Source organism: Salarias fasciatus, chromosome 4 (genome assembly GCF_902148845.1).
Source record: "Salarias fasciatus chromosome 4, fSalaFa1.1, whole genome shotgun sequence".
Classification (NCBI taxonomy): Eukaryota; Metazoa; Chordata; class Actinopteri; order Blenniiformes; family Blenniidae; genus Salarias; species Salarias fasciatus.
In genome coordinates this window covers 13,195,430-13,221,948 of record NC_043748.1, presented here as the reverse complement: position 1 = coordinate 13,221,948, position 26,519 = coordinate 13,195,430, and the positions used below count along the sequence as shown (strand labels likewise).

Genomic DNA, 26,519 nt, shown 5'->3' with positions numbered 1-26,519 from the left:
TAAATGTAACTATGGAAATGAAAGGTAGCCTGTCGCAGAAACTGACATTTTCTTGTTAATTTGTCAATGGCGTTAATTAGTTTTAAAAATATATCCAAACAGTAAAAGGTGAGTAAAGTGTGGCGCTGGTAGTCTGGGTCATTGTTACGGCGGAGCGGATCGGAGCGCACCACGTGACCGCTCGAGAGGGCCTGCTGTTTGTTCAGCCTCGGAGGAGCAGAGGAAAAATGGCGGCTCTAGGCGAACCCGAACGGGACGCCGGGCTAACGTTTTGAGCTTTCCCACCCGAGCAGACGCGGGGGCTTCACGGGGTCGCACCGCTCTCTGAACCCTCACCGCTTCGGCTTCGTGGTGGTGCCACTCTCGCTCGCGTCCGTGCTGGCTAAACCACCGCAAGCATTGGGATCGTAAAATAATAGATTTCGCCTATCATGAGAGGGAAAAGGGGCAGGCCGCCCAAACCGCTACAAACCGAGGAGCCGTCCCCGGCCGCGGCCCGGGGCTTACGACCCAGGAGGACTCCCAAGCCCCGGCTAAGGGACAGCGGGGATGAGGACGTGGAGAGCCCCACCAGGGAGCCCCCGAAGTCGGCCAAAAAGAGGAAAGCGGGGTCCGCAACGTCAACACGGGGCAGGGGACGAGGGAGAGGTGGCGGCGGCGGCAGAGGAGCCAGAGGTGGCCGCGGAGGGAGGAAGACCACTGCCTCCAAGACGGTGGTCTACGACGACCACGAGAGCGAGGAGGAGGACGACGCTGTCAGTTTGAGGTCGGAGGAGGACGAATTTGTTGAGGAGGACCCCCAGTCGGAGGAAGAAGAGGCCCTCAAAGAGGACTCTGACTGCCTGGAAGATGATGTGCTAGACGAGGAGGAGGATGATGCCAGCTACTGTACGGAGAGCAGCTTTCGGAGTCAGAGCACACACGCCAGCACTCCGGGTAAATAAACACCGCCATCACACCGGTGTCACAGCATGCACCGCAGGGGGAATGGAGAGGGAAAAGCCCCCAGTTGAAGCCACCCGATCGCTGTTAGTGATGAGTGCTGAAGCAGTAAGGTTATTGTTCAAAATGGAGAATGCACACTGTATGAACACAGGCCGCAGTCCTCTCATTAAAGCCGCTGCAGGTGGATCGGGTCCGGGGTGTTATCACCAGCTCACCTGGTGCCACCACGCTCTCTCATCACCATATTTACACACATTTATCGAATAATAACCGGGAGCATGGAGCTGGAAATGCTCGCATCAACTTAGCTGCTAGCATGCTAACGTTAGCAGGCGAAATTAGCTGCCTGCTATGTTGAGTCTGTGTAAGCTGGATGAAGTTAACTTTTTATGTCTCCTTATCCAGCTCTAAGTTGTCACTGTTATTGTAGGATTTGGAAATTGAATTTTTTTGTTCAAGCTATTTATAACAAGACAAGAAAACATTTTAGCTAATTGAATTAGCCCTGTTAGCATGCCTGTCATTTTTTGACACTATAATTGACAGAGCATTATTTCTGTCTGGGATGGCCAGTTTATTTATGCTAAACAATCAATGGTAGCTACAGTGTGACATTTTAGCAAATATAAAGTTGCAGGGCAGCTATGTTTTCCTGCAGGAGGATGAGGCAGCCTCATTTGGTTCTTAATGACAGCGACCATGTGTTGAACCGGCACAGCCAATGAGGTGCAGCCCTAAAACTGAAGTGAGACATCACAGGCTGTCCATGTGATTTTGAAATGAACTAAACTACTACATTTAGGTTTCGTTTTCATTTATGTATCTCCAGGTACAACACAGTCATTTCATGGCACTTTAACTGTTAAACCCAAACAATACCATTAACATAACACCAGTGACTGTGGAAAAGAGAAGCCCCCTTTAAATAGGAGGAAGCCTGCAGAACCAGGCTCAGAGGTGGACTGTCTCTAGTTCTGGTTGGGGTAGGGGATAGAGGAAGAGAAAAGTACAGGCAAGCAGACACAATGAGTGACATGTAACCGTGAAACGTGGTTTCTGTGTCACTCATTTCAACAGTTGTTATTGTTTCCATGAAACATTTAGTTGACAGCTGTGCATGTTGTGTGTCCCACAGGAAAGAAGAAGCTGAGGGCTCCTCGGCCTCGTACTCCCACTCTGGAGAACAAGGAGATCCCCTCCCTGGAGCTTCCCGACTCTTCCGAGGATCTCCTGGTGCCCAACGAGGAGCTACTCAACGCCACCTCCATCTACGAGGTGTTGCGGAACTTCAGCACGGTGCTGCGTCTGTCCCCCTTCTCTTTCGAGGACTTTTGTGCGGCGCTGGTAGGTCAGGAGCAGTGCACTTTAATAGCAGAGACCCACATTTCCCTGTTGAAGGCCATTCTCCGGGAAGAAGACTCCTCCAATACTACCTTTGGCCCGGCTGACCTCAAGGACAGCGTCAACTCCACTTTGTACTTTATTGATGGAATGACATGGCCGGAGGTTTTGCGGGCATACTGCGAGAGCGACCAGGAGTACCATCATGTTCTGCCGTACCAGGAGGCGGACGAATACCCCTTCGGTTCCCTCAAGGGTAAGGTCAAGGTGCTACAGTTCTTGGTGGACCAGTTCCTCACCACTAACATTGCCCGCGAGGAGCTCATGTCCGACGGCAGCATGCAGTACGACGACCACTGCCGCGTGTGCCACCGCCTGGGCGACCTGCTGTGCTGCGAGACCTGCTCGGCGGTGTACCACCTGGAGTGCGTGAAGCCGCCTCTGGAGGCGGTCCCAGAAGACGAGTGGCAGTGCGAGATCTGCGTGGCCCACAAAGTGCCCGGGGTCACAGACTGTGTGACAGAGGCACAGAAAAACAGACCCTACATCCGCCAGGAGCCAATCGGATACGACCGGCACCAGAGGAAATACTGGTTCCTGAATAGAAGGATTATTGTGTAAGTTTGGACCGCCGGTGCTGTTATGTTGTGCTAGAGTTACCTGTGGTTTATTTAGTGGAGCACATCACAGTCAGTGAGTCAGGGATCTTAAAAGAGAGATCAAAAAACTTAAACCAAAGTTTTCCAAATGTCATCAAATCAGCTCAATCCAGGTGTCAAACAGACAAGTACCATTCATCCACCTCCTGTAATGCTTCATCCAGTGTAGGGTCATGGGAGGGAGGGAGAGTTGCCCCCCCTCCCCCCAACCCCCACAGAGACTCTAACTCCCACTTACATTCACCCCGACATGCTATTAAGAATCTCCATTTAGCCTCTAACACATGTAAACACCACACAATGTCCCACAAACCTAAGCTGGACTTGAACCCAGGACTCCTTCGCTATGAGGCAAAAATAGGAACCACTACTCCACAGGATTTATCTTTGAAGTTCACAAAGCACTTCTGCAGATAACCGGTGTCCTGTTGTGTTGTTCTTTGGCTGTTCAGCATCAACTGAAACATCTCAGTGATTTTTGTTTGCAGTTTTTCAGAGATGCATTTAGATATTTCTTAATAATAATGCACAGATACCAAGTCCAGTGGAACCGCTTGCTCCCACAGGCTGTGGATATAAGCAGGTAGAAACACAAACTTTGATACAGTATTATTTTGTACCTATTTAAGTGATTATAACAACTCAATGCTCAGTTCAACTGAACCTTTTTATATAGGGATCTGTTATGCAGCATGTGCTCAAAAAAATCTGGGAAACTTGAAACTGAAGATTTAAACCACTGTGATTTTAGTTATAAAGGTTACAGAGTGATCAACATATTTCAGTTCAGTTTTGAGAGGCAGCGAACAGCGGTGATCAACGTCCTTCCTTACAAATGACAGAAACTGAAGATTGTTGCTTTTATTTGCGTCACAATGTCTTGTCTGTTCGCTGCTGGAGTGAGCCTCCATATGGTTGGAGAATCTCTAAATAACGAGACACTGTATCAGAATCAGATTTGTTGTCAAGTGGATTTCCAATTCTGGTTGTGGAATTGCCCAGAGAATACACACGCATGCACAGAAGCAACATGCAAACTCTGCACGGAGTGAGTGCTGTGTCTTCGAGCTGCGAGGCGAGAATGCTGAAACTGGAACTGCGAGCAGTGCGGTGTAAATGTTCCCTGGTGGCGCCTTCAGTTAAATCTTGAGCTTAAGCTTGAGGTCAAGGGTTCAAATCTTGGTTATGACAGAGCAGGAACAAGTGCGAAAACTAACCAATGTGAGATGAAATGACTTGCTGTGGCCGAGCCTGTGGAAAGAAAGCTGCAGAAATGACAAATGTTTTTCCTTGTATGAGTTTGTTCTAGTTTTGAGTTGAAGCTTTGCTTCTTAGTTTGTGAACTTGTCACCAATGTGATGAAACACAGAGCTGTGAAGCTGCTCGTGACCCATGTGGTAATACAGCCAGGCTTATTAAACGTCTCTGTGAAACATACTCATGATAAAAACGAAACACACTGGAGGCAGCTTCATTGGAAGATGTTCTCACGCTGTTTCAGCCTGAAATGTGAAACAGCTGCAGAATGAAACCGAAAGAAAATCACTTGGATACAACGAGCTTCCACAAATTCACTCGATTGTTTGTTTTGAGATTACAGAAGATAACTGCGGTCCAGGCTCTTTATCTCTATTGACAGCTTTGCTTTTCCTCGATTCCTTCCCACCCGCAGATTGTTGTTTTTTCGCTTTGTATTTGCAAACAAGAGGTGATTTTCATTCGTCTCACAGATTGCATGTGACGGAGCTTTGTAATCTTTTCGATTCCGGAGGAAAAATAGATGCGAGGACTTGAGCCGGTGTGCAGCAGGAGGGTAGCAATGAGCATATGTGTTGTATAACCTGTCCTTGACACTTTTATCTCCAACCTGATAATCTTAACGTCTTTAGAAATAAGCAATATCATTCTGCACCGAGGCCTCAGCAGCTTAAGTCTAAACTTACAGCTTTCTTGTGCAAGCCACTTAAACTGTTTTGTGTCACACTGGTGTGTATGTAAAGCACTGACAGCTTCCTCTTTCACATGCTCGTACATAAACGTGCACAAAGTCACACGTGACAGTAAAGTCACGGCACCTAGCGTTTTTCATGTAAAGACTTATAATTGAATATTGTCTGAACTCTCAGACATGAATGTTTTGGAAGTAGCGTCCTTCAGTGCGCGCGATCTGACTCAGTGACAGCAGCAGCGTCCTTCACTTGCGAAGGTTTTCTTATCACCTCAGCAGATGATGGGTTTTCGCAGCAGTTGCAGCAACATCTGCACTTCGGGAAGACGGGTCTGTGTCACAGGAGGGTCATACTCCTGACTGATGTCTCACTTTCTCTTTGTAGTGATGAGGAAATGTAGCTTGATATGTAAACACATCGTGACCTTTTGACTGTGTGGGGAAAAATAAAAAGTGGTCTAAGCCATAACCAAAGAAATGAAATATGCAGAACCAGATGCAAACAGCCAAAATCACAGTTTTTCCTCTCTACATGTAAATGCTTTATCCAGCAGACAAAACATGCAAATTCCCCCCCAGCAAGTTCATGAAATTCATCATTTATTGGGCAATTGATTGAACCCTTTTCTGGTTTCTTGCAAATCCTGACTGATGAATTCATTATTCACCGCAGTTAACACTATTCTTACTGCTATTCTGCTCTCACTTCACAGCGAGGAGGACGGGGAGCACGAAAAGAAAAAGATCTGGTACTACAGCAGCAAGGTGCAGCTGGAGGAGCTGGTCCAGTGCCTGGATAAGGAGTACTGGGAGTCGGACCTTCACGCCACCCTGGAAGAGATGAAGGAGGAGGTCCACGCTCACATGGACATCACGGAGGACCTCACCAACAAAGCCCGCGGAAGCAATAAAGCCTACCTCACTGCTGTTAACGGTACTGACCCCATGGAAACACGCCAGTGCTTGATTAGAGTTACTAATACGTCTGAACATTATTGAAGATTATTAAAACTCCAGTGGTCCCAGCTGGTGTACCGTTTTCGTATCAGCAGTGTGTTACTAGTCGATCCGCTCTCTGAAGAGTCCTGGTGGTTTGACGTCAATCGGACTGATGTCCGTACGAGGGACAGTCATTGATCAGACAGTTAATGATCAGATCATGTGTGACTGACGCCCTCTTTGTGTTTACATCAGAGCTTCTTCCCACCTCGGGCCGCTACAGATGTTGTGTCGATGGCGGTTGGCTCTGTGCGGCTTTTTTTTTTTCTTCTTCTTCTTCCTGCCTCACGTTCTGTCAGCAACAGTTCCCCCCCCTCCTCAGCCTTCCTCTGAGGAGTCGGAGCAGTTGGTAGGCTTCTCATTACTACGCCAGCAGTTTCCGTTTCGGTTCGGCAGGCTCCCGTTCGCCGTATCTGTTATGTTTTTCTAACAGTCTTTCCTGTGCCTGTCACCAAGCTGCCCGAGTCCAGTTCTCAGGGAGACAGCGAGGTGCCGTGTTTTATTAAGACTGCGCCTCTGGCGCCGTGTCAAGAGCTGGAGCTTTGAATAGGTATTCTGCTGCCTGAAGTGGAAGAAAATGTGTTTTTTGTGAAGCCGCTGCAGTGAAAAAAAAAAAAAATGATTTATGCGTGTTGCTGACATTTTTCGTCATTGGTTAAAGGCCCAGTGCTGCTGCTCCTCTGTGCTGCCTGCACGGTGCGTTTGGTGGTTAGAGCTGCTGGGGACATGGCTGCTGCTGCCTCAGTGAGAAATATATTTATGGAACGATGTTCTCTGGAGAGTTTGGACTTCTGAGGGACAAGATCCTGCCTTTTCTCAGATCTTTGCAGGGGAACAACTTAATTTAGAAGGGTTGGCAGAGAAAAAAATTAAAGTTAAGGACCGTAACAAATGCCTTCAAACAAATTCATACTGTTTATTTTTGTATGTGGGAATGGATCAAGTGAAGTGTTTAACTATAGAACATCTGTCCCTAGCTGCTGCACACAGTGTGATCAGCTGAAAGAAGCGTAGCATCCTGAAATAATATATCAAAATGTACACCAGTTCTCACTGGAAACTGAAGCACACGAATCCATTGTGGTCTTTTCTCCTCAAATCCATCAATCACCGAACTGACGCCGTGTCTCAGTCACTCGACACTGCAGTCACACAACACCACGGGCTGCTGCAGGATGGGAACTCTGTGTTCTGCAGCTCTGATCAGCGACGTTCGATGGTCAAAAGTTCCCTTCATGAATTCTGTCTGAAAGTACAGCTGCGGAAGTGTTTGACATCCGGCATTCTCAGTTTATTCGCTGAGCCTGAATGGGCCAAAGGGATCCTTCATCTTGAACCTGTCCTCCAAACCTGTCCTTGTTCACACATCTGCTGCTCTGTTGCCACAGAAAAGTGTTGTTCTTGATTCAGAGCTGCCCCCAGTGGAGGTGTAGTGTAACATCCACGCCAAGATATATTCCATAAAAACAGTAGTGTTCATGCAGAAAAATACAGTTCGAAAGCATCTTATTCAATTTCATGTGTATATTGAGTATAAATGAGCCTTAACGCTGCATTTCCTCACACATGTTGTAATAACTTCGAGCCTTCTTCATGTTGTGTTCTGCTCATTCTGTTGTTTTGTGAAATGATCCCACTCTGCTACTCGTCCCTTTAAAAACTCTTGACTATATGTCTTCCAAAACACTAATCAATTTCTTCCACGAGTATGGAAGGACATTTGAGCTGAAATTATAAATAAGAATCAATACTTGAACAAACAGTGTTCAGGCAAAGCAAATATTTGCAATATGTCATGTAGGAATTATTAAATACTCTCTTAACTTGTCATCTAAGACTTTTTTTTTTTTGATCCAACATTTTTATTTTTGTGCAATTGCTCTACAGACTTAAACTGAGGAGATGACCATAAATGTTATCTCCACTCCATCCTGTAATCTGTTTTTACCCAGACAGTGTATTTACTTTAATATAAACTGTGTTTGAAATTGTCATTGTCACAGTTTCCTTTCATCCCTCTAAAAGTGAGCGTTTCCTCCTGTTGGTCAGACGTGGTCGCGGAGCGTCTGAGGGTGAGGCGGGAAGCTCAGCGGAAAGCGGACGAGCTGAAGCAGGAAGCAGAGAGCGGCTCGGCGGATCCGGCTCAGAAAGCCGCTGAGGCGACGGCGCAGCAGGACGACGCGGAGCTCCAGGCTGCTGAGCCGAAAGGAGACGCTGCTTCAGAAGGTAAAAATGAAACGTGTTGAAAGTTTTCTCCAACGTGCTGCGAGTTCCCGTAAACCGCGAATTCCCTCGATCATCTCACGTATCAAGTCCTCTGACTCCGCCGGTGCTCTTTGCCCTTCGTATGTATGTCGTACCACAGCGGCCAGCGTTCCCCCCGCCGCGGAGGGGAGCTCTGTGTCGGACCCCGACCCCGGCTCTGCCGCCCAGGACTCAGCCGTGCCTCAAACAGAGTCCGGGGACTCGAACAAGGAAACGCAGCCTGCTCAGTGTGGGAGCCTGCAGAGCGGGGAGCCCCCTCCGGAGGAGCAGCAGGAGAGGACAGGTACTCAGATCTGAAGATCTGCAGTCCGGCTGTCATCCTCAAACTGCATCCTCATCCTCATCCTCATCCTGCTGCTGGGCTGCGCATCCATCTTCATCCCTCTGCTCATAACCTCACCTGCAACCTCCATCATCAGAATAACTGATGTTTCGAATATTTCTGTGACGCAGTGATGAAGAAGTTGTCAAAAAAGAATTATTTCTGAAGTGCAGGAGCATCTAAACAAAGCTATTTAAATTTGCAGAAAAATTTCAAACCAAACACTACTAATAGATCCTTAACCATCCCTTTCCTCTCCTTTGCTTAAACATCAGCAGTCTGAGTGCTATCATCAGCAGACGCCTCAGTAATGATTTATCCGGCATGTAAACATATTTGATCGTTGTTTTTTTATAAGCTGTCAATTGTAATTTTAATAATTAACATTTTTGTATTAATTTATTAATAAACGTATGAGATTGTCAGACACTCTTGACTCAGTAACCAGTAGGAAATAGTACAGAGCTGATGAAGCACATTTAGAGAGTTTTTGAATTAAAGATTTGAATTGACTGCCCGATGCTCTCTAAATCCGAGACTGTTGTGTTCGGCTTCTCGAGCTTTAAAGTCTTCCGTTGCTCATCAGATGTGCTGCATTCATTTCTTCTCCTGAGCTTTTTTTTTTTTTTCCTTCGTATATTAATTGTCTGCTGCGCTCGCGGTCTTGAAAAGCAGGTTTTTGGCACTGCTGTCGACGGCGTCCCTGGCAGCGAAAGCCCCGCCACGTCTGTCTCCGGCACTGCCTGATTCTCATTCCAATTCATGGGCGTTCGGGTGGGTTGCTGCTCGCCAGGACAAAGGGCCCCCTCTGCCTGCGAGCCCCCACCTGCCACCTCGGCAACAAAGAGCCGCAGACACACGCGGGACAGTTTCCCGTCACCGCTCAGAAGCAGAGCTGCTGTTTTTAATTTGGCTTTGCAGCAGGTGGACGGTCTGTGGTGGATGTTCGGGAGCTTTTTCTCCTCTAAGATGGTCTTTTTGGGTCCAGCTGAACTGATCCGCTTCATGCTTATGTTGCTGTGGCGTTTCTAACGCATGAGTTAACGCCTGTTGTGCAAGATTTACAGCAAATGCTAACAATAATAACCCGACTGTAATACTTAAACTACAACGGCATGATTTGGGTTTTTTTGCACAGATGCCGTCTTTATTTCATCTTCAGCTTTCAGTTGAACCTCGACCTCCTGTCACAGCTGCTTTTAACTCTCTCCCGCTGCATTTCTCCAGATGAGGATAATAAAGCAGAGTCCAACAGTGAAGCGGCGCCGGCGGACGAGCCACAGCAGCAGTCATCTCAGCCTGAAGCGACCAGCAGCAGCAGCCCGCCTTCAGCGTCTTCGAGCCTGAAGAAGCCGGAGCCGCCTGAGCTGGCCGACAGGTCCTCCCAGTCCTCCTTCACCAGCCAGGACGGAACAGGTAACCATGGGAATAAACTTTAAAATGTAAACATTAACTATACGCTGACTGTAAAGCCAGTCTGTTTGTTTTAAATTGCTGACTCACGGTGTTGTTTGCTTTCTGATTGACAGACGAATATAATGAAAGGGTGAAGACGAGTAACCAAACGGCCACAGACAGCAAAGAGGTGAGGCAGAAGACTTTGGTCCTGATTACAAAACTAACTTCCTTTAAGAAGGCCTGGAGTTTCCTTCTCTGATGTGACTCCTTGTCCAGGCTACTGGCTTCATAAACTAGTCAACAATCCAAACTAATTTTGTTGTGTCCTCTGAAAGAGACTGAAAGATTCCGTCAGTATTAAAGACAAATTTGGTCGCGCCAGACTTCTGTGCTCGACCATGTTTCCCTCAAAGCGCGCGAAGCGTTGTGGAAAATAAAACTCAGACAGAAGGAAGGAGTCTGATCTGCTGTTTACATGGACTCTGGTTGAGTCATAAACAGCTAATCTCACACTAACATTGTATAAAGTTGCTTTAATGTAATTTGAAGTGAAACCACGATGAACACAAAGTTGGAAAAACTTGACAAAAGTTTCTCAAAACAACTCCGAGAAAGACTTTCATTTGTTCACATTGCCAAATTTGTGTAATTTTCCCTAATTCCCCCCCCCCCCCCCCCCCCCCCCCCCCCCAAAAAAAACTCTAGCTAATCTAATATAATTTTAAGTGGATTACTGATGATCCATGTAAACTGCAGCTGTTATTGATTACACGGTGTCGATCAGGCCCTTCAAAACTTTTGCCAACTCGTAGATTTCTCTCATGTTTCAGTCGTCTCCCGTCTGCTCCGACGGCGAGTCGTCTCGCCCGACCCCGGCCAAGAAGGACCTGGTATTGAACGTGAACAACCTGTTCAAGCTGGGCCAGGAGAGCAAATACAGGGTCTACCACAACCAGTACAGCACCAACGTCCTGGCGCTCAACAAGCACCAGCACCGCGAGGACCACGACAAGCGGCGCCACCTCTCCCACAAGTTCAGCCTGACCACCGCGTCCGAGTTCAAGTGGAGCGGCTCCATCCACGGCTCCAGAAGTCTGACCGTCACCACCCTGCGCCTCACCATCATCCAGCTGGAGACCAACGTCCCCGGACCCTTCATGCATCCCAACTGGGCGTCGCACAGGTACACCTCGGGCCGCGTCCAACCTCCTGAAATGTCCGTTAATCACTTCAGGAATAAAACGTAAATCTTCATTTGTACTTGAAACAAGTTAGGGGAAGAAACAGGTTTAACTTGTCTTTGGCTTTCCAGGACGAACTGGAACAAGGCGGTGCAGATGTGCAGCAAAGCGAGGGAGTTTGCGCTCGCCCTGGCGATACTGGAGTGTGCCATCAAACCGGTGGTCATGCTGCCTGTGTGGAAAGACTCTCTTGGACACACAAGGTAAAAGGAAGACTTAAAAAACACTCTGTGTGAGATAAACGTATAATGTTTGCACTTATAGCCTGAGAGTATTTGTTCTTGTATTAATTTTCAGTTCATACTGTATCTAGATCATCATGTGGTTTCTTCACAAACATTCACATTATGATGCACACACCAAAGTTTGCCATCTAAATGTTTTTCAAAACAATCAATCCAGTCCATCTGAACACATCATGCAGTCTCCTAAAGACCCACGGAGCAGAGATTCAGCAGTAACTCATCCGTTGTTGCTCATGTTCCTCACATCTTTGTGCTGCTTTTGCCTCAGGCTCCATCGCATGACCTCCATGGAGCGGGAGGAGAAAGAGAAGGTGAAAAAGCGCGAGAAGAAGCTGGAGGACGAGGAGACTTTGCAGCAGGCCACGTGGGTGAAGTACACGATCCCCATCAAGCATCAGGTAAAAAGTCCAGCGTCTTTTCATGTGTCCATCAGCTCGACTCAGAAGGCTTCATGCTGTTCAGGCTGATTCTTCAGCCTTTGTTTCTGGAGTGTCCTTAAAGCGAGAGAATTACCTTCTCACTCAGTTTTTCTGCTTCAGTAGTCTCACCCAGAGTCCGTAAAAGCTACAGTGAACTCTTCACATCAGTTCACACATTAATCCTGGCTGTATTGTGAAGTTCACCGATATTTTGCAATACATTTTTAGGTCTAGTGATATGTTATTGTGTTTTTTTTTGTTGTTTTTTTTTTTTTTAACCTAAAACTCTGCAGAACAGTTTAATATCTGCTGACATGAACGATGATCAAAGGGACAGAAACACTCAGCCAAACCCTACAGCTAAATTTGAAGCTACTTATTTTAAGCTCTCACTGGTTTCCATCCTGCGTTTCATCGTTTGTGCTGATCTGAATAACAGAGCAACCGAAAATCTGAACGTTTTCAAAGACGTTGCAACATTTTTCACAGACTCAGCCATCAAAATGTTTTTATCTGCTGACTTGACAGTCACTTTTTCCAACTTCGTCTTCCTCACTTTGAGCACTTTTAGTGGATTTCCTGTTGGAAACTCAATTATTACATAATAGTTGAAAAAGTCTCTCCATGCACCTTACTGGGCGGAACTACTGATACTAAAGACTCCATAAACAAGTGCACTAAAAAGGCAAAGCAGCTGTGTATCGGAGCTGTGTTGATATTTTTAATAAATGTAAACTTTGAGATTTGTTCTCCATACTTGTGTTGTTGATACAGTTGCGAAAATGTGTTTTCCTTATGTAGGTGTGGAAGCAGAAGGGGGAGGAGTACCGGGTGACGGGATATGGAGGCTGGAACTGGGTCAGTAAGACTCGGGTGCCGCGTTTTCTCCCGAAGCTGCCGGGTAACACAAATGTGAACTACCGCAAAGAACTGGAGGGTAAGAGCTGGACCAACCGGCACAACAGTTAAATCTCTTGCTGCAGATAGTTTGAGTTAATATATCTTGTTTTGCTGTCTTTATTGCAGCTAAAATGAAAAAGGCAAAAGCAGCAGTTTACACAAACAAGAAAAAGTCAGCAGGTTCTGAAAAGCCGGAGACTTCAAACACGGCAGCAGAGGGAAAGGAGAAGGAATCCATCCCCGTGTCGACTCAGAGCGCCTCCTCAGAGGACATCAAACCTCAGGCCTCACAGGAGAAAGAAAAACCTGCAGAGGAGGAGCAGAGCAACAGCGTAAATGAGAAGAAGGAGGAGGAGCAAATGGACGTCGACCTCAAAACAGCTGAAATAGCTGAGAAGAAAGGTAAAAGTCCGACATCAGTTTATCTCTTCGCTTTTTCTGCCTCTTTAATTTGCCGTCATTCACCGACCCCTTTGGCTCTGTCGTAGATGAAGCTGAACATAAAGGCCCGGCCTCGCCTGCCATGGAAGAGCCAGCCAAGATACACGACCAGCCCAAGAAGGAGGAGACGGCGGCGTCGAAGATCTACTACGACGTTGTGAATGTGAGCGAGGGCTTTCAGCTTCGGACGGCTTATAAGAAAAAGGTCAAGCCCTCGAAGCTGGACGGGCTCCTGGAGCGCCGGGTCAAGCAGTTCACCTTGGAAGAGAAGCAGAGGCTGGAGCGGCTGAGGCAGACGACTTTGTCCAAAATGATCGGCACAAAGCCCGGCGCCGGCGTCAAGACGGAAGGATCCGCACTGAGCAAGCAGCAGCCTGCTGTGAAAGTAGAGGAGACTGATCACCTCCAAATTAAAGACCGCGTGGTTAAAAAGCTTCACTTTGAGGAGGAAAAACCGCCGGCGAAGACCGACAGCGCAGACGTCAAGCCGGACCCTGCAGCTCCCAGCCAGAGCAAACAAACGGAGGCAGGCACCGCGCACGGGAACGGCGGGGAGGCCCATAAAGAAGTGAACGGGGGACCCTTAGTGAGCGCGGAGCTCACCAGTAAAAACAACTGCGTGTCGGAGACGGCCGAAGACGACAAGCAGGAGGTGAACCGAGTGCCGGAGAATCCGAAGAAGCGTGGGTATGAAGAGGTGGACCAGGGCAGCGGGCAGAGCGACTCCGACAGCACCGAGGGCGCAAACAAGACCAATCCGTTACAGGTGAATGGTAAAAGCCTGGTCTCAGACCCAAACAGCAACTCTGACCCAGCCGGTCTCCTCCAAGATGAAGTCAAGGAGCCCGTCAAGTCTCTGATGAACGGCAACCTGTCTCAAAACGACGTGGCCGGCGTCGGTCATCCGCCTCCCCTCAAAGTCCCAAAATTAGAAAACCATGTAGGAGAGAGAGACGACAGTGAGGGGCAGAATCACACTAAGCTCCAGCCCTCCAGCCCCTCCCCCCCGGTAAGTAATAAAACCGAAAATTGCTCCAGCAGTGAAGATTCGAAGACCTCAGTCACGGCAAACATCTCCACATCCGAGCCTCAAAACCCCCCGACGTCTGACTCATCCAGCAGCAAGCCTGCCGTCACATCTCAGGCTGCAGCCTGCACAGGTTCCGCTGTTTCCACCGCCGGAGCAACTCTCCCCCAGAAGGTGAGACCTCCGTTGTCCGACACTAAAGTCAGCACCGGGACCAGCGCCATGACAATTAGTAAGGAGTATTCCACCAAAGATCGAGTCAGCCTCCTCAAGTTCTCCAGAACGAAGAAGGCGCGCTCGGGCACGGCTCTGCCGTCCTACCGCAAGTTCGTCACCAAGAGCAGCAAGAAGAGCATCTTCGTGCTGCCGAACGACGACCTGAAGCGGCTGGCCAGGAAGGGGGGCATCAGGGAGGTGCCCATCTTCAACTACAACGCCAAGCCTGCCCTGGATATCTGGCCCTACCCTTCGCCTCGGCCCACCTTTGGGATCACGTGGAGGTGAGAGACGTCGCTGAGCGCAGGCGGTTGAAGTGTGGCTGTCAGTGGCTCATGTCTCCCGTTGTTCTTCAGATACCGTCTCCAGACCGTGAGGTCGCTGGCAGGAGTCAGTCTGATGCTGAGGCTGCTGTGGGCCTGCCTGAGGTGGGACGACATGGCCGTGAAGCCCTCCGCTTCCGTCGGTACAACACGGAAAGGTGGGAAAGATCCCTTTTGAGAAATTTTTTTCTTTTTTTTAATCTATGTAGCTTCATGTACTGACAATAATTTTGCTGCGTTGCAAAAATTAATAACTGAATCTGCGTTTTCATCAAAGAAACTACAGACACCGACATTATCACGACGGAGATCATAAAGCGAAAAGACGTGGGGCCGTACGGCATCCGCTCGGAGTACTGCATCAGGAAGATCATCTGTCCCCTCGGAAACAGAGAAACTCCCAAAGGTGAGCCATCCCAGAATTCAGCAAACGAGTAAAACAAACATTTTGTAGATGTCATTTTCACTTTCTTTCCTACTTCCTCTGGGTAGAAACCCCGACTCCGCAGAGGAAAGGCTTGCGCTCGAGCGCTTTGAGGCCTAAAAAGCAAGAACCGACAAAGCTGACGGGGCCCATCGCCGTGGAGACGTGGGTTCCTGAAGAGGAACTGGAGCTGTGGGAGATCAGAGCCTTTTCAGAGCGGTGAGACAAACAGACCGACTTTCCTCTTGACTTTTTCATCCCAGTATCACCTGAGGTAGTTTCACCGCATTAACTCTTTTTCCTCTCTCTTTGAACAGACTGGAAAAGGAGAAGTCGCAGGGTGTGGATCCCTCAAAGAGCGGAGCGACTCTGAAGACGGCAGAGGACGTCAAGGCTCACCTGGAGAACCAGCTGAAGCAGGCCAGACTGGCTGCACAGCAGGTGGGGGGAGCGCAGACACACACACTCTGAACTCAACCATAACTACGACTCGCCTCTTTCTATAACTCTATATCTGACGTCTTTCTCAACATTTAATTTCAGAAACGTCTGGAGCAGCAGAGGCCCGGTACGACCACCCCCACCTCCACGCCCACCACCCCCACCTCCTCAGTCAGCTCCCCCAGCACCCCGGCGTCCAGCAGCCTGAGGACCGGCCAAGTGACGCCCGGGACCAAGATGGTCCTGGCCTCCAAGCTGGGCTCCCCGGTCTCGTTCCAGCAGGACAAGAACTTCCATCAGTCGTTTGCTTCCTGGGTCAAACAGGGTCAGAACAACAGCAGCAGCAGCAGTTCAGGTGAGCAGGTGGAAGGTCTGAGAGTGGTTTTCCTCAAGCATCATCTGGCAGAAAGAGGACGACAAAAAAGGAGTTTTTCATTCATTTTTTAATTTTTTCATCTTTTTTTTCTTCTTCCGTTTCGATCTTTATTTTTTTGATCATTGGCATGACTTGTCACAACTTTTTGATTTTTGTCTCAGTTTTCCATTTTCACTAAAAAGACAATGTGGCCAGTGGTGTCCACTTTTAACCCAATGCGAAAAATCTAGTCTGTTCTATACAGAGGTTTAAAAACATTATAAATCCCAAATTTTTTGGGCGAATCGGTCACTTTTGCTGACTGGGATCTCGCGGTGGACACCACAGCCGCGCACTGGCCGCCGCCGCGGCCCTTGTTAGGCACACCTGACCGCAGGTGGCGTGGTGTGTCTTGCAGCCCCCGCCGGCACGGTGGCTAGCAGCATCACCACCTCAGAGCAAACCTTCCAGATCGCTGGCAGCCCAGTGACTGTGGCGGGCCAAGTCCTCGCCGCCAAACTCCCGCTGCCCGCTAACAGCAAGATTGTCACGCTCAACATGCCCACTACTCAAGGAGGTAGGGAGCATGAGTGTCATCCATGTGTCCCGGTTTTTTTGGCTCGCCAGAATGGATGGTGGAGATGGCAGGGACGTGCTTTGTGGCGTGACGTGTTGGCACCGAGCTTGAGAAGAAATCACGAGTGTCTTTTCTTTCTTTTTTTTTTCTTTTTTTTTTTTTTTGCATCTCGACAGTTGGCCAAAGCTATAGAAATCCCTTCTTAATGAAAAGACACACACACACACACACACACACACACACACACACACACACACACACACACACACACACACAATGCATGCTTTGCCAATTTTGTACATTGCTGACCTGCACGGCTTCATTCTCTCAGTGCTTATTTGCTCTCGTCCTCATGCAATTCCTCCTATCGACAGGTGTCGTCCAGCAGAAAGTTCTTGGCATTTTCCCCTCTGGGCCTCCTGCAAACCTTCGGACGTACAGCACACTACATCCCAAAACTGGCATCAACCTCAGAGCCGCGACTTCCACCTCAGCTTCTCCGCAACAGGTTTCTACTGCGTTTCACTGCTGCCTTTCTACAGATTTGACCGGAAGATAACGATCAAGCTCGACATTTACTGTTTCTTTTTGTTTTTCACAGGCCGCCCCAGCAGGAGGCCAAACACAGCCGGTCACCACCATGAACCAGCCTCTCACCCCGCCTGCCTCCATGGGCTCAGCAGCGGTTAAAGGTTCAGGATTGGCTCAACCAGGTGCTCATGATTTTCACTTTAACACAGAAGCCACCATCGTTGACGTGCCTTCAAGTTAAGCTTAATTGCTAAATCTCCGTCACGTCCAGGCCAAGTTCAGCAGGCGGCCGGCCAGGTGGGACGTGTCCAGCCTGCAGTCCCTGCTTCCAGCCCTGTGCAGAGAGCAGCGGGTCCAGGGGCATCGCCCTGTGCAGCCACCACCGCTCCGGGACAGGCTGCGCCTCAGAGACCCCAGCAGGGTCAAGTCAAACTCACCATGGCTCAGCTCATGCAGCTAACGCAGAGTGCACAGGTAAGGGACAATCTGATGTTTTTACATTTAAACTATGAACTCGTGCGTGTCGTTAACTTTGATGTGTTCTTTGATGCACTGCAGGGAGGAAACCCGGGCCTGACGGTGGTGATCCAGGGTCAAGGCCAGACGCAGGGCCAGCTGCAAATCATTCCCCAGGGCGTGACTGTCATCCCTGGCCCCGGTCAGCAGCTAATGCAAGCAGCCATGCCCAACGGCCAGGTCCAGCGCTTCCTCTTCACTCCCGCCGCCCCGTCCTCAACAGCTTCCACTGTGGCTCCAGCGACACCGGCCCCCATCAAGCCCGCCCCCGCCCCCCAAACCCAGATATCCACCCTGGCAAGAGCCCCCGCACAGGTCCAGACCACGCCCTCAACCTTCGCCCAGACACAGATGACGGCACCGCTGCCCGCACCGCAGCATGCGGCGGGTCCAATGCAGGTGCCCGGTTCGGCTCCTGTTCCCGTGCAGACCCCGTTGGCGTCACCACCGCAGGCTGCGGCCCACGCCGCGCTGCAAACACAAGTCTCGCCTGCCGCGCCGCCGTTTGTCCCCCCGCAGCCGCAAATGTCCTCCCCCATGCCCGCTTTGCCACAACTTGCAACCCAGGCCTCCACGCCTGCTTCTGTCGGTGTGCAGCCCCAAGCGGCGGTGTCGGCGCCTTCCCCGGCACTGAGCGCAGCTCCCGCTACCAGTCAGCAAACGATCACTTCTGCACCGGCACAAAATCAAGCTGAATCCCCCATGATGCCTCAGAACCAGCTCTCTCCCCTCACACCAGGCTCACTCTCTGTGCAATCCCACACCGCCGCTTCTCCCCCGGTCATAGGACAAGTCACCCCTCAACCCCAGGCCCAGGTGCAAGCTCTCAGTCCCGCCCCAGGCTTGACCTCTCCCCCGGGCCAGATGCTTGTTGCCCCTCCCGCTGTCGTGTCCCCACTCAAGGCTGCTCCCCAGGCGGCCGCCATCCCGGTCCAGCCGCCCGTCTCTGCCTCTCTCCCCTCACCGGTCCAGGTTCCCACCCCTGCTCTTGCGCCGGTCTCTGCTCCCGTCATCGCCGTCGTGTCGACCCAAGTCGCCGTCCCGTCCCCGGCCCGAGCTCTAACCCAAATCCAAGCGTCGGCTCCTGTCCCGCTCCACGCTGCTGTGGCGAACGCTGTGGTCACGCCGGTCACAGCCACCTCTACAACACCATCAGTGCCAGGTGAGAAAACCCAGACCGTCCTCACGCGTCCAGTGGTGGTGATTCACCGGTAACTATTCCAAATGAATTTTCCTTGTTTGTGTGTTTTTTTGCAGCCCTGACGGAGCAGGGCACCGTGCAGCCTCAAGCTTGGGCTCCTGCATCATCCGAACTTCACACCTTAGTGCAGCCAGTCCAGCAGGCTGCTGCTCCGCCCGTTCCCGCCTCCAGCCCGTCGTCCAGCTCCACACATTCCCCCGGGACCCCTCTGCCTCAGGCATCACTGACGCCCCACACTCAAGCACAAGTCCAGCACCCCGCCGTCGTCTCCGTGCAGCAAGTGACCCAAATTCCAGTTTCGGCCGTGCAGGTTCACGTGAAGGGATTACCGGTTTCCTCCGTCGTCACGGCCCTGAGACCCCCGCAGCCTCAGCTTCAGCCCCAGCCTCAAGCCCCCGTCTGCACGCAGGTCCAGGTCCAGCCCGGCGGCCAAGTCCAGCCAGTGCCACACATTCAAGCTCAAGCGCAGCTCCAAGCACAAGCTCAGCTCCACCCCCAGGTCCGAGTGCAGTTTCAGCCTCGGACGCAGATTCAGCCGCAACCTCAGCAGCCGGCCCAAGCCCCGGCGCAGCCCGTCGCCCCCGTTCAACCTCAGGTGCAGTTCCAGTCCCCAACCAAAACCTCGCCCCAGGTCCAGGCCCCAGCTCCAGCCCAGTTCCAGGCCAGGGTCCAGCCTCAGTACCAGTTTCAAACTCAGCCGCAAACCCAACCTCAGGCCCAGCAGCAGCCTCAGATCCAGCCGCAGCTCCAGGTCCAGCCTCAGGTTCAGTCTCAGGCCCAAACTCCGCTTCAGCCGCAGTCCCAGATCCAAACCCAGCTCCACCCCCAGGTTCAGGTCCAGTTCCAGCAACAAAGCCAGATTCAAGCTCAGGCCCAGCAGCAACCACAGGTACACGCTCAAGTTCCAGCCCAAGCGCAGTTTCAAGTCCAGTCCACGCAGCAGACCCAAGTCCCACAGCAGCTCCAGGTCCAAACCCAGGCCAAGCTCCAAGTCCAGTTCCAACCTCAGAACCAAACCCAAACACAGCCCCAGCTTCAGGTCCAGTCTCCCATCAGGCATCAGCTCATCACCGTTCCGGGCCTCCAGCAGCCCGTCCAGCTGCTGTCGGCCCTGCCGCCGCACGTGGCGGCCCAGATCCAGGCCCAGATCCAGGCCCAGGCACAGCAGCAGGGCGGCGCTGTTCCCCAGCAGATCAAACTACAACTACCTATCCAGATCCAACAAGCCGGAGGACCGATTCAGGCCCACCAGATACAGAATATGGTGACGATACAGGCGCCAGCGAGCGTTCAGGAGCAGCTTCAGAGGATGCAGCAGCAGCAACAGCAACAACAACAACAACAACAACAACAACAGCAGCAGCAACAACAGCTACAGCAACCAAAGAAAAAGAAACACCACGAGACGAAAAGGGAACAGAAAGAGCAGAATCTGCAGGTGGCTAGCTCCACAGACGGCATCCAGAAGCAGGTGTGACTCAAATGGAGACGAACCGAATGTTTTCCAACAGCATTTAAAAGCGGTAGGTCTCGATACTGTTTGGTAACAAGAAAACATCTTTAATGGCAGGTGGCAGTGAAGCAGAACGCAACGGCCGAACAGCTGAAGCAGAGGAAGTCCCTGGCTGCAGCTGAGCGGGAGGAGAACCAGAGGTTTGGACTCAATAGCTGTTGAATTAAAAACAATCTTATTTTTTGACCTGCTGCTAAAGTTGCCAAAGTCATCTAATAGACCTGGTCGTCACACGGCAACAAATCCAGATCCATAAGTCTTTCACAATATCTGACAAGAGTGAATTTGGGGTTAATAGTGTGTCTCTCTCTCTGGGTGTGTTGGAGTCGTCCTCCCATCTTTCATTTGTCAATAAAATGTTAGAGGTTTGTTAAGACAGGATCTGTTCTCCGTCCGCAGGATGATTGTGTGCAACCAGGTGATGAAGTTCATCCTCGACAAGATCGAGAAGGACGAGAAGCAGGCAGCTAAGAAGAGGAAGAAGGAGGAGGTGGTGGAGCAGAAGCGCTCCAAGCAGAACGCCACCAAGCTGACGGCGTTGCTGTACAAGCACAAGGAGCAGCTGAAGGCGGAAATCCTGAAGAAGAGGGCGCTGCTGGACAAGGAGCTGCAGCTGCAAGTCCAGGTAGTTACACCTTCAACACATTCACAGGAGGAGTTGGAGCATGAGGCTCTTTTATTTATTTTGTTTTTAATGAATCTTCATGTTTTGGTCTCAGGAGGAGCTGAGGCGGGACATCGCCAGGCTACAGAGAGAAAAAGAGAAAGCCCGAGCCGCCATCGCCCAGGCCACCGCCGCCGCCGCTACAGTGAAGACCTCTTCACACTCCTCGCCCCACTCCTCCTCCTCCTCCTCACATCTCTCACACTCAACACATTCCTCTCACGGCAGCCACGCAGTGACCTCACCACCCTCCTCCTCCTCCTCCTCCCACAAACGCAAGAGGGAGGACGACAGAGACAAGGACAGGAACCGGGACCGGGACAGGCACCACGACAAGGACAAGAAACGGGAGCGGGACAAGGACAGAGACCGATACAGAGACAGAGACAAAGACAGAGACCGCGATCGAGACCGGGACAGAGACCGGGAGCGAGAGAGGGAGAGGGACAGACATCGGGACAGGGACAAGGACAGAGACCGGGACCGGGAGAAAGAGAGAGACTCCAGCTCGTTGAAACACAAGAAGAAGAAGAAGCTCTCTTCTACCTCAAAGGATCACAAGAAGGACACCAAACTGTACTGTATCTGCAAGACGCCCTACGACGAGTCTAAGTAAGAAAACACTTCTGCTGCTCTCTCCTCGCCGCATGTCATCGTGAGACACAAATAACCGAACGGCTTTCCCCTCAGGTTCTACATCGGCTGTGACCTGTGCTCCAACTGGTTTCACGGCGCCTGCGTTGGCATCACTGAAAAGGAGGCCAAGAAGCTGGAGGACTTTGTGTGTAACGACTGTAAACGCGGACAAGAGGGAGGAAGCAGCGAGGAGCTGTATTGTATCTGCCGGACGCCATATGACGAATCGCAGTAATGCTCTTCAGATCAGCGATTTATTCCTTTTTTTCAAAAATGATCCCGGTTTTTTTCTGTCACCAACGTGCCGATCGTCCTCCACACAGGTTCTACATCGGCTGCGATCGCTGTCAGAACTGGTACCACGGGCGCTGCGTGGGAATCCTGCAGAGCGAGGCCAACCACATCGACGTGTACGTGTGTCCGCAGTGCCAGTCGACGGAAGACGCTATGACGGTCCTCACGCCGCTCACCGACAAGGACTATGAGGGCTTGAAAAGAATATTACGCTCGTTACAGGTAGGAAACCAGTGCATGCACAACTAATAAAGTAAATGGCAGTTATATTTTCATTTAGCAAGATGAACTGCTGCCCGATTCTCCTGAAATAGCAATAGCGTGGTATTTTTAATCAACACCAGCTTTGAAGCTCTCTCACTACACTCTGTATGACTCGACAGTCAGTTAAAATGCTGTCGTCAGCATTTAAATTAATCTATTGTGTCATTTTGTCTCATTTCAGACTCACAAAATGGCGTGGCCTTTCCTGGAGCCAGTGGATCCCCACGACGCACCTGATTACTATCGCGTGATCAAGGAGCCAATGGGTGAGACGCACGACAGGAAGTGATTGTAGCCGCTGAACCAGCAGCACTTCGATCAAATTTGAGCGTCACGCAGACGTTTTAGTTAGCTGCTCGCCCTCTGCATGCTAACGCTTACCAGGCTGTTGTAAATATGCATGAAGAAACATTGTAAATGGAGCTCGGTTCTTCTTTAATATTTGATTCAGCCTTTTCTAGATTCACCATCTAATTATGTAAAGCGCTCCAAAATGGTTCTGATGTGTTCGCTCATGTTCTTCAAACATGTAAAATGTGCCGCGTGAGCCTCCAGTAATGAATCTGCTTCAGTCAATGAAATGATTCTTTCCGATTTGACGGTGTGTCTCTCTGCTCGCAGACTTTTCCACAATGGAAACCCGTTTGCAGAAGCGACATTACCACAAGCTCACGGAGTTCGTGGCAGACGTGACCAAAATCTTCGACAACTGCCGCTACTACAACCCCAACGACACGCCCTTCTTTCAGTGTGCCGAGGTGCTCGAAGCCTTCTTTGTACAGAAGCTGAAAGGATTCAAAGCGAGCAGGTGAGTGGAAGCGCAGACTCGCCACGTCTTTAAGGCGCCAGCTCTCTTCACTTCACTCACTTTTATTTCCACCTTTTGTATCACTGGCATGCGTGTAGTACTTGTGTTTTTTTGTGGAAGATGCTTCACTTGTAGACTGTAGTGTGCATTTGGTTTATTTTAAAGGTACAACGTGGGGCAATTTTCAGTGTAAAACATTCTAAGGCCATTGTTGATTCATTACCGACGTCGTTGTCAGCGTTTCTGCTGTTCCCATGGTAACTGACATCATGATTGTGAAACTTTTCTGACCCGAAAAGGTAAAAACGTCTTGTTAATGGGACGGACAGTCTTGAAATATCACCGCCACAAGGTGAATACTACAATGACTCTCTGTCGCCACCCAGTGGATTAACGAGTCTCACACGTTGTACCTTTAAATGTTTCTCTGTGGGCCTTTAAATAGAACTGCAGGCTGTTGAAGTTAAGACATTGGGTCTGATGTCTTAACCGACCGCTGCGTCCTGACCGTGTATCATCCTGCGTTTGTGTCTGTTCGCCTTTTTGCTGCATGCCATTTGATTTATGCCATCCCATTTTCTTCTTTCTTGCAGATTGTCAGATTCTTAAGGGGGCCAGTCTAGCTGGAGTCTGGACTGGAGGCTGGGGGTTTTCTAGCAAAACTGACCAAAAAAAAAAAAAAAAAAAATCTTTGTGCTTCCAAAAATTGGGGGGTAAAAAAAAACAACAACCAACTAAACACACTGAACACACCTGATGTGCTTTCACCGAACCCCCCCCCAGTTCAAAGTTTTCATGAAATTGATCATCGTTTCCAGTTGAAAAAAAGAAATTGCAGCCATGTTGACAAGTGCTCACGATGTAATTGAGGGAGATGCTTTGTTTTCGTCCGAAAACCAACCAGTCTGACATTTTTACAGCGAGGAGACGCTCTCCAGTCCGATTTTAAAATGCATCTCAGTTCCAGCTTGTATTTATTTCTGTTCTACGTTGATTATGTTGAGACTGTCGACTAAAATATATAAAGCTGCATATTTTATTATAGAGAGATATTTATGACAACTTTTGTATGTTACTTTGTCTTTGAGTCGGACGGAGCTGGTGGTCGTTTTATCGTGTACAGAGGGCGTGAGGTGTACTTGACTGTTTTAACAAAAAGCAAAGCGACTAATTTTTATTAGATAGTGTTATTTGATGGAGTGAGGAGTCGGGTTGGAGTTGTGGAGGATTCCTCCCATAATAAAGGCATTCCCCGTTGATTACAACAACATGGCTGCAGGATCCCATGCAGGCCTCCTTTTTTTTTTTTTCTCTCTCTCTCTCTCTACATCTGATTGTTGTTTTAGGAAGAACCCTGACAATACAGAACGTTCTGCCTTAGCGTGCTGAAGTTGTCCTCTCACTAGAATACATTTGGTTTTTAGACTGGTAAGTGATGCAGTTCCGCCTCATTGTGAGGTTAAGGCAACTCCAACTCATGTTATTATTACCACAAATAATATCAGGAGGCCGTTTGTAACGAGAAGGCAGCAGGGTGAGTGTTTTCTACCCATATTTCGAGAAATCTGGCTGAAATCCGTTTCAGCTGAAGTTCATGGTGGATAAATCGATCAGAAGGCGGAAGATTCTCCGGTTAGAATCTCATCCTCTGCGATGAAAGTCTGATATGAGTCGGAAATAACAGAATGAACAGAATAGCTGTGTGTCTTTATAAAGTTGAATTCCACTTGTTTAATTTCATCTCCCTGGAAGAAAAACACAGGAATCAGTTCATGACTTTCAACCAAAACTGCAAATTTCCTGAGATTTTACCATTCTGAGTGCCTGTCACGTCAGCTGATCCTTGACCTCTCGCGCACATGGTAACGCACACAGCATCATTAAACCACTCACGTTGTTGTCTTCCAGAAACTGCAACCAAAGCTGATCATCTATTCCTCAATAAAAAAAAAAAAAAATGTTTCCGTCATGGCTTCATCTTGTCATTTCAGTGTCAGCTTTGGACTGCTTGCTTTTAGAAATCCTTAACTTAAAAAAAAAAAAAAAAAAAAAACATTTTAACTGCATGAGAGGACACTTGTTGCACATTAAGGTGAATGAGTCTCTGTTGGCGTGTTTCTTTAGATAATGAAGATGCAAAGGGCTCTCAACTCTCCCCTCTCTCCACATCCTGTAGGTCTCATAACAACAAGCTTCAGTCTTCTTCAGCCTCTTAGAAACCGTCGCACATTGCGCAAACAAAATGCACTTGCCAAGAAAATGGCTTTTTTTTTTTTTTTTTTTTTTTTTTTTCTGGAAACTGTATCTCTGTGACGGACTCTGCCTCCACCCGAGTTTTTTTGGGGCGGGGATCTGCTCCTCTCGACCTCTGTTGCCAGGGGCAACCAGCACACTTGCTGCTTTGAACACAGGACAGAGCGGCCCCCTCTGCCCGTTTCAGCTGTAATGGGACCCTCTCGGACCTTCTCTTCGTCTGTGGGACTAAACACAGGAGCGAGAACAACTGAGGCATTTCAGAAGAAAGTTTACCTCGGAGAAAAGACTCTAATCGAGCTCTCATATTTCCATGTTTTCTTTTTTTATGTCTTTTTTTTTTTTTTTTTTTTTTTTTTTTTTTGGTTTTTCTTACCTGGTAAAGATGAAAAATAAATCCCTCAGGCCATCCTTGTGGTCATCATGTCTATTGAAATAGGAAACAGGAATCATACAAAGGCTGAGTTTCACTGAGCACCGTGTAAAAGTTGTCTAAATTGAGAAATCACAGTGGAACATTGTTAAATCTCCCATTTCATGAAGTTCTGAAGTGGAACGAGAGACAGTTTGAATATCTGGACATTAGTAGTCTGCTTGGTTCAAATTTCTGTGACCTACTGAAAGTACGGGAATAAGCTAAAAGAACAGCTCTGACCGGGAAGGATGAAACCATGGATCTGAAGGTTGTTGCCTGTTTGTAAAAATTCATCGGATTTTCACGGTCTTTTTTTTTTTTTTTTTTTTGTATTACAGCTGAAGAAATATTGATGTATATGGAACTTAATAAAATGTAAAAGACTGACTTGTTTTTTGAATATGTATATTTATGGTATTTACCTAAATGTCCTTTAAAATGCTACATATTGCACATATAAAGAAACAATTTAATGTGAATATACAAGTAGTTATTAATTGAAAAATGCCTCTTCGTAGGTACATTGTTTTTTTTTTTAATAGTATTTATAAAAATGTTAGCAAATACAGCTGATATTTTAAAACGTTTCATAGATTTTATAGAAAGGGTTTTGGATGATTTGTGGAAATTATATACAACTAGACTGCAAAGGTTAGCAGTAGTTGGTTTCTAAGTGAAATTTCACAATGAGTGCACTTTGACCTTTACAGGTGAACTGCAATGTGACTTTCTTTAAACTGTTGAATACACTATGAGTCTTAACTGTTCAGTGTTTCAATACTCTGGAGATCTTGCTGTTCTCTAATAAGGGGTTAATTTCAAAATTCACAACAGGTGTTTGATCCATTATCCATACACACAGACACAAGAAAATCCTAGTTCAATTACAATTGGTTTTGAAATAGTCCTGCCCATCATGCTGTTCACATTTTAGCACC

The 26,519-nt window shown here is 48.8% G+C and overlaps 1 protein-coding gene across 1 annotated transcript; it reads left to right on the top strand.

The window, feature by feature from the left end:
• Positions 1-431: 431 nt before the first annotated feature.
• Positions 432-25,974, top strand: bptf (bromodomain PHD finger transcription factor). The gene is made up of 31 exons (XM_030089714.1): positions 432-936; positions 2,081-2,903; positions 5,607-5,827; positions 7,942-8,118; positions 8,258-8,440; positions 9,707-9,895; positions 10,009-10,064; positions 10,708-11,060; positions 11,190-11,321; positions 11,632-11,761; positions 12,584-12,719; positions 12,809-13,084; positions 13,171-14,650; positions 14,723-14,847; positions 14,967-15,095; positions 15,182-15,332; positions 15,431-15,554; positions 15,657-15,909; positions 16,861-16,994; positions 17,088-17,199; positions 17,289-17,491; positions 17,576-18,695; positions 18,791-20,205; positions 20,305-20,387; positions 20,647-20,872; positions 20,967-21,523; positions 21,602-21,778; positions 21,871-22,063; positions 22,287-22,371; positions 22,727-22,913; positions 25,090-25,974. The coding sequence occupies exons 1-31, from the start codon at positions 432-434 to the stop codon at positions 25,127-25,129; spliced, it is 9,975 nt and encodes a 3,324-aa protein (XP_029945574.1). The 3' UTR covers positions 25,130-25,974.
• Positions 25,975-26,519: the final 545 nt, after the last annotated feature.

Bases quoted from the DNA above. Each gene is read 5' to 3' on its own strand.
- bptf (XM_030089714.1), top strand. From the start codon at position 432: ATGAGAGGGAAAAGGGGCAGGCCGCCCAAACCGCTACAAACCGAGGAG. The intron at 11,061-11,189 runs GTACACCTCGGG...TTGGCTTTCCAG, and splicing joins CCCAACTGGGCGTCGCACAG to GACGAACTGGAACAAGGCGG. The intron at 20,873-20,966 runs GTAGTTACACCT...TTTTGGTCTCAG, and splicing joins AGCTGCAGCTGCAAGTCCAG to GAGGAGCTGAGGCGGGACAT.